Raw genomic sequence first — 7,918 nt, 5'->3', positions numbered from 1 at the left:
CTCTAAAAGTGTTCTGCTTCACTGAGCAACACCTGTTGGGTCACAAGGAGCTTTAGTTAATGGTTGGTCCAACCCTCTCCTAGGAAACGAAAGCCAAGAAGTGACCTGTCCAAGGTCACACAGTCAGTAGCAGGGCTGGGATGAGAGTTCTTTTCTTCAGTCTCATCATATACAGAAGGGACGCCTTGGCTAACTGCCAAAAATGAATGGCGAAAACAATTTTAAAAGTAGTCTGTGAAGGGACCTGCAGAGCTCCGCGGCTCAGGATTTCCTTGCAAAGGGACAGCAGCAAACCTCCCAATAAAGACCTCTAAGATAGGAGATGAATGAGAAGAGGAGTACAGATAAATTTATTAGTTAAATACTGATTTTACAGCCATTTCACCTTAAGACAATGTTAACAGGTTTGTGGGTTAGGGAAGGTATATGAGGGTGGCCTTCACGGAGGAAAACAATGTAAATGATGATTAAAACAGAATCTCTGCTATAGCCAATAGGATTTTTAGGTGGGGGGTTGGGTATTTTGGGGTAGGAAGTAGAAATGCCACAGTCAGCTACAGCTCTGTTGATAACAAAGACAAGGAAGAAGGAGTCTTTTTGAGCCTCAGAGTCACCAGCAGAAACTGAGCAAAATGGAGAGGAGAAGGTCAATTCCAGAAGAACTCGGGGTGGAGATTCCTTCAAGGCCCACCCTCAACGTCTTCTCTTATTGGTCGTCTTCTTTCCATGAGTTTTTTTTTTTTGCTTTTATTTGTGTTGCAAACTCTCTGGATTTTTACTCAGACAAAAAATTTCCACTAGTAAAAAGATGCAGGTCCAGGTGCTCCGCACCCCTTGGACAGGCTTGGGCCCATTGTCTGACCAAGGGGTGCATCTTCATGGGACATGGTGGCACCAGCAAGATCAGAGAGCAAGCGAGTCAGAGTCCACTGAAAATCCTCCACCCCCAACAACAGTGCTGGCCCCAGCCACGAGACGTTGTCCACCAGATGTTCTCTCCAGAAGGATCTCAAGTCTTGGGTGAGTGTTTGTCAAACTTGCTTTAGGAGCAGAACTTTTTTGTCTTTACTCAGAACCCTTTGTGTGTATGATGAGGTGAATGAAGGATTTTTTTTTTTTGAGGGAGGGGTATGCCTAAGGGGGTTGCCATTTGGCTAACTTGCCAAGCTTGTGTTTTGCTGGGAGACACATGTACAAGCTGAAGGCAGAGCTGAATCACTCAGAACAGGAGAAGGGGTTTTTATTCTAAGAAGCCTTGGGAGTAAAGCGAAGGAGCCAAGGAATGAGGCTGTTAGTAGGGGGAAGGAATTTGGGGGAGGAGAAGTCACTCAAGTTGCAATTTTGAGGATAGTATCATGTATAGTGTGTGAAGTAACCCCTACTCCATCTCCCCAGGAAACATTCAGTAACATCTGTGTTACTCCCAATATTTTTGGAGCTGGATTTGATATTGGGGGATGCAGGGATGGGCCAAGCCTTGGGAGTGCTGGGCAAGGGCAGAGGCTGCCCAAGGGGTCTGTTGCATCCAAGTAACATGTAAAACAGATGCTCTGTTTAGGTGCAAGCAGGGTTCCCCAATCCCCATCCCCTCCACCCTCCCTCAGATATCTGGCACTAGGAATGCAATTTTAAAACCACTACCTTGGGCCACAGTGGTGGGCACGTAGGGGAAAAGGACAACTTTTTTGTAGGGGGCTGGGTGAGGAGAAGAATGAGAAAGAAGAGTCTCTAACTACATGGAAGAGACTTAGTGAGCTCTTGGTGAAGGGTGTGGCTCTTCTGTTTGAGTCCAGGCTCTTTCCAGTTCCCCTACCTTGAAAAGTCATCTGACAAAATTCAACATCCACTTCCCCTAACAAAATCAAGGACTTCAAGTTTCTTCCCAATTGTTCTTCTGGAGTCATTCTCAGACAGAGGAGGCTGGCCGCTGAGAGCTAGAGCCTCAGTCTCTGCTGTCCTCCAAGTCCCAAGTCTGTGCAGGAATTTGAGTAGGGAAGGAGGTGATATTATGCAGTGATTATGTCCCCGTGACTGTCAGCCAAGACCAGGCTGTTCCAAGAGTCCTGCTTGGAGCTGGCCTGCGGCGACTGGCTAACAGAAGATGTGTAGCCTTGCGGGGAGAGCTTCAGGGCTGAGAGGACTGGGTGGATGGAGGGTCCATGGCCAGACATCGCACTGACCGAGAATGTCTGAAAGCAAAAAGTGAAAGATGAAGTCAACGGGATCAGTCCTAAGGACTCAGGATGTCTGGGCTGAAGAGGGGACCCATAATGCACAAGATGTCCCAAAGATGGCTCCATCTCCTAGGAAACGGATGAGAGGAGTGGGTCAAAGGATAGTGCCAGGACAGAGGACCAAGGAGCGTATCTCTCTGTTTTCTTTAATCCCTTGTCATCTGGGATGCAAAGGGCCTGGGTGATTTACCAGCTGCTTATATATTGCATAATACATAAATCGAGAGGCCTTCCTCCCCACCCAGAAGAGGCTCCTGGCTCTCCTGATTCTATGGGACCAGCGTCCTACTCACTCTGATGGTAAAAAGCTCATTAGGACACTGGGCCTCCTTCAAGTAAACGCAAAGAAGAGATCAGAGAGTGGGCTGGTAATGGAAGGCCATGACAAAATTGGGAGCATCCTGAACCCAAATGATGGGAACCACAGAGGGAAGGGGGTAGGAGCACCATCCTCTCATCTTAAGAGGGAAGTGAGGTACTGATGATCCATTGTCTAGACACACAAAAGAAACTGGACCCTCAGGCATCCCTCATTTAAATGGCATCCTACCTGTGACTTCTGCAACAATCCCCCGACCCAGCCACCCAACCCTCCGCAGTTTGCAAGCCTCTGTGCCCATGCCAGGAGGGTCCTCCTTCCTTACTTCCTCCTATTAAAATCCTCCCCAGCCTTCAAGGCCAAGATCAAACCACCCCTCGCCTAGGAGGTAAACTTGCCTAAAGATCCCCCTCCTCTGCCTCCTACAGTTCTACCACAGCCCCCTTCACCTCAACACACACACAGTCAGATTTAGGTTATAGCTATGTGTTGTCTTCCTCTCCCTCCACACTGTGTGCCAGCCCCTGGACTTCCCTCTCCTGTATCTCCAAGGGTCCTGGAATTTGAGTCGATGGTAAAAAATTGTGTGCTGCAATTGCATGCCCAAGATAACTGTAGCTTGGGAAAATTCAGTAAAAAATATCCTTGTGCAGACAGCCCACAGCCTCAGGTGAGGCACCAAGGAGCACTGAGCAGCTCAGATGCTGGGGATCTTCAGCCTGGCTGTTGCAGCTCTCCACTTGCCATCTGCTTGAGGCCTGGTGGAAGCTCATGCTCCAATGCCAGCCTGGCAGAGCTGCATGGTTCAAAGCCACCTAGCACCTTCGAGTCTCCTTCCCACTCACAGTCCTCTCACTTCCACCCACTGGGTGTACCTGGGACATGGGGCTGGTGTGCCCGTAGTGAGATGATAGCCCAGGCTCTGTCTTGATGGGGCGCATCTCTTCGCTGCTGCTGGTGGCGGCGTTGTTGGAGCTGCTGGAAGCACTGCTGGAGGGAGGAAGGCTCTCACTGCCCGAAGGACCTGGAACAAGGCAGAGTCAGGACACCCAGACCAGGGGCAGGGACAAATGGGTGGCGGTCCTTTGAGACAGCCTAGATAGGTCCATGCTAATGGCTTTAGTTACATTTGCTGGGGAGAGAAGCAGGGGTCCTTCATCAGTGTGGGGCAACAGTTCTCAAAATGGGGCAGAAGTATTAGAATTTCAAGGGGACTTTTTCAAATGACAGGTTCCCCACTCCTTATTCCAGACCCTTGGGGTCACATGTGTTTCAGGATTCAAAACTTTGGATTTTAAAAATTGCAGATATGATATAGTATATCATACTCCCAGCAGGGTCTGGGACAACAACCCATAGTTAAACACATTAATATTTCTACAGCAAATGTGAACATTCACACTCAGTGGGAGAAATAAAGACTATAAATAGCCTCATGTGCTGTCAAATCTGTTTTCTGGATTTGGAATTTTGGATAAGAGGTCATGGACCTGTATAATATACCTGCTCCCCCTACCACCCATCTGTGATTATTACATTAAGGAACTGAGGTCACCCAAGGGACTGTGTTGTACTTAGCCACAGTGTGGAAGCAGGAAGAAAGGCTGAGGATCACTGGAGTAAGACACTGAAAGTTCTAGTAAGAAATATGACTAGCAGAAGATGCAAGCTGCTGTGGAATCTAGAGAAGTAAAACTTTGATCATATTCTCAGTAGTGGAAAGGGACAATTTATCTTTGTCATACCTTGAATTAGAAGATAAAATCTCCATCAGGTCAGCCAATTTACTTTCTCTGCAAGTGTAGCATTTACTACTCAAATCTTTAATTTGGTAGCAGTACTAAGGAGGGACTGTTCTTGACAGAGGACATAAGCAGTCCTCACTGTTAATCTAGAAATTAAGAAGGCAGAGTGGTATTTTGAAAAGACGATTGACCCTGAAGTCTAAAAACTTGGATTTTAACACCAGATCTACCCATTAACAGCTGGGTGACCTTGGTGAAGTCATTTTCCCTCCTGAGCCTCAGTTTGCTCATTAGTAAAAAGGAGATAATAAATTGGGTCTCATGGTGGTCTCGTGAGGAACCCTGAGGTAGTATTTATGAAGGGGATTTCTAAAGTACAAGGTACTGCCTAATGTTAATTACCCTTTGCTTCCAAATCAATCTATTGTGAACTTGATTAACAGGATCCTGTCTTCCGAGATTCCAATTAGCCCAAGGACAACCGAAAGTGATTGAGTTCCTGGGATGACCGCAGTCCCATAGGTGGAGACAGTGAGTAATGTTCCTCTTTCCTCAGTTTCCCCACCTGGCCCACCACAGCCTTTGCAGTTGGCAATTATCAGGCCACACTGGAGTTGAGACCACTTCAAAAGCTCCCATGTCACATGGTGATGGAACTTTTTTACTGATAATTCATTCTGTCCTGAAAAGCTTGGGCTAGTGATGTTATCATTACCCCTCAAGCTTCCTGCAGCAGCCTGGGCTGGCCCACCTAAGCAAGAATACATGATTCACATGCACATCAATTATTCATATAATTACACATATATCTTTTCCTCACCTGCTGGTGTCTTAGATTTATTAAGGTTCTTGGGCTTCCGTTTTCTGGTTTGAATCCCCTCTTTCCGCATTGCAAGAGGCCTGGGAACCTAGGGGTCACAAGTCGATATAGATGGTTTTCCACTGTACATAATCTGCTGCAGTATTATGGACACATATGCAAACACACATACACAAGTACACACTAGGAGAAGGCATTATCACTCTATAAACCTTGGGGTTCAGACTAGGTGGTTAGACCCCCAAAACTCCTGCTGAGAAAGAAGTCAATTCTATTAAAAAAAATTTATTGATCACCTCTAATATACACTGGGCATTATACTATACCCTAGAGAAGTAGAGAATTAAAGATAGTTCCTTCCTTCAAAAGTTTCACAGTTTAGTGGGAAAGAGAGACAAATAGAAAACACCCAGACTCCAGTAGGTGATTTAGGAGAACAGAGAAGAAATGCTAAGCTCAGGGCTGGGTTGGGGAGGAGGGGAAGTGGCACATGAGGATGTGAAGGCCTCACTGAGGAGGTGAGGCCTGAGCTGTGGGAGGCTGTCAAGTAGACAAGGAGCAGGTATTTCAGGAAGCAGAAAGAGTGCGTGCAAATGCCTTTGGTTTATCGCCCAAACCAAGATACTGGGAAAGTGAAAACGGGGAGCTATTAATAACTATATCAGGAAAATAGGCATAAACTGGGACAGTACAGGTGAGGAAGGATGTAAAGTCCCTCTAGTTACAGCAGATCTGCACGGCATTGAGTCTGGCTGGAGCTAACAGTGGAATTTCCACGGGTGGTCAGGAGCACAGGAGATTATGCTAGAGGTAGATGCTGCCCTGTGGTCCTGAGATAACTGTCCATGGGCAACACCTCTATCGTTAACTAGCAGGGACTCTCGTGAGTCATGCTCTCAATCCATCCACAGATGCCGAGGCAAGTGTTCAGGGAGCAGGACTGCAGATCGTCTTTGTAATATTTCAAAATATTATGCCTTACCCACATCTGGTTTCTTTTATTCCAGGCCAAATCTTTTAGACCCTGGGCTACCCTTATTTTCTGTGAGTCCACCAATACTGAAGAAAAGCAATTACCACTTTAGACACGAAAATGGAGGCAATCGAGAGAGAAATGTGTAATGGCACAGGAACTAAGAGTAAATCTCAAGATAGGAGTGGCCAATAATGACACAGTCTACTAAAATCACAGCAAATGAGGACTCAGAAAAGATCAGTAGTAGACCTCCATGGCATTCTTGAAAGTGAAGTAGGAAAAGCTTTGTAATTTGGGAGTTAAGGTATAAGTGGCGAAGAAACAATTTCTTCTAGGTTGGATTGGAAAAGCGGACTAGAAGAGGACAGCATGTATATTTTCCTTTTACTCCTTTTCCCCCCAGGAAGGGTAAGTACAAGTTTTTTAAAGGAAAAAAAAAAAATGCACTAGTGTTAGTGAGCTTGCCTCCTCCTCCCACTCATGTGAACGGTTGGCTGAGGCAGCATCCCCCCCCCACCCAATTGTCTTATATATACATATATATATATAAATTTACATGCATATAAATAGATAAAGATCTTCCATCTGCAACCTAAATGGGAATCACACTACACTTCCTATTCTGGGTCAGGCTTGCTTTGTTCAATAAGTCTTGGAGAACTTCCCATGTTAGTAGTTGTAGTTCTCTCATTCTTTTTAATACCTGCATAATATTCTCCTGTTAGCTTCTTTTACCATCCACCTATTGAAGAACTATAGTGTCTTGAACCATTTCCCTCCCAAAGATTTTTCTCCATTTTCACTATTATAATGATTCAACAAACTTCCTTATATACACTTCTTTGGAAATGTAAGTAAATATTCTTACGAATGTTCCTCTGTATTTTTTAGTTTTATTATTCTCATTATAACAAGAAAACAATGAAAAGATACATGAAGACTAAGTTAGTAACAATCCTCCCACCCCACTACCACCAATCCTATCCCCATGAGGCCATTGTTGTTAACTACCTGGTATATATTCTTACGTTTTTCTTTATTCTCAATCATGTATGTAAAGGTACATATCTATGCATGCATGCCAGCATTCATCCATCCACCATTCTATCTGTCTGTGTGTTCACCATACCTCCTATCCCCAAATGGGAGTATATCTATATATATTACTTTGTAATGCACTTTTTCATTACTCCAAGTCAAGACATAGAGCTCTAATTTATTATTTTTAAATTTCTACATAATACTGCATATTATGGGATGTACCATAATTTATTCAGCCATTCCCTTGTTGAGCTTTAAGTTTGTTTCTAGTTTCGCCACTACAAATACCGCACACATAAATGGCTCAAACATATTTGTTATGTACTGGTTCTTTTATTTTAAGGCCAGTTTCTGGAAAGTAGAGCCCACTAAATCAAAAGTATGTGTGTTTTTAATTTAATACATACTGCAAAGTTAAGTTTCCTGAAAGAAAATAGATGCAGTAATTTCATATACAAATCAATAGTATATGAGGATCTATTTCTCCAAATCTATACCAATATAGATATTATCACACATTTTAGTTTTTGCCAAATATATGGGTGAAATTTTTTGCCAAATATATGGGCAAAAAATAGGGACGCTCATGGTTGTTTTAATTTATACTTCCCTGATTTTCAGGAAAAGTACATCTCTGTACATGTTTATTGGCCATCTAGCAGGCTACAACAAGCCCACCGAGCTAAACAGGCTGCCCAGAAAGCAGTTTAGAGTGCCACTGGCATGGTCCAACTGTTAAAAATTGATCAGGGATCACAAAGAGAAACTCATGCTTTGCCAATG

General features: G+C 44.3%; 1 protein-coding gene across 4 annotated transcripts in view; it reads right to left on the bottom strand.

Moving 5' to 3' along the window:
• Nucleotides 1-339: 339 nt before the first annotated feature.
• Nucleotides 340-7,918, bottom strand: part of GATA4 (GATA binding protein 4) — a 57,890-nt gene continuing 50,311 nt past the window's right edge. For 3 of the 4 annotated variants that reach the window (XM_037812978.1, XM_037812975.1, XM_037812976.1), the window contains 3 exons: nt 5,119-5,206; nt 3,429-3,577; nt 340-2,189 (listed from right to left, as the gene is read on the bottom strand). In XM_037812978.1, coding sequence (XP_037668906.1) covers nt 2,007-2,189; nt 3,429-3,577; nt 5,119-5,206 — 420 coding nt within the window. In that variant the 3' untranslated portion in view covers nt 340-2,006. Of the gene's footprint in view, nt 2,190-3,428; nt 3,686-5,118; nt 5,207-7,918 lie in introns of those variants that run through there. The other variant, XM_037812977.1, reaches the window with a different exon arrangement.

This window comes from Choloepus didactylus, chromosome 20 (genome assembly GCF_015220235.1).
Source record: "Choloepus didactylus isolate mChoDid1 chromosome 20, mChoDid1.pri, whole genome shotgun sequence".
In the NCBI taxonomy this organism is placed as follows: Eukaryota; Metazoa; Chordata; class Mammalia; order Pilosa; family Megalonychidae; genus Choloepus; species Choloepus didactylus.
Note: the sequence above shows the minus strand (reverse complement) of the source record. Positions and strands in the feature narration are given on the sequence as shown.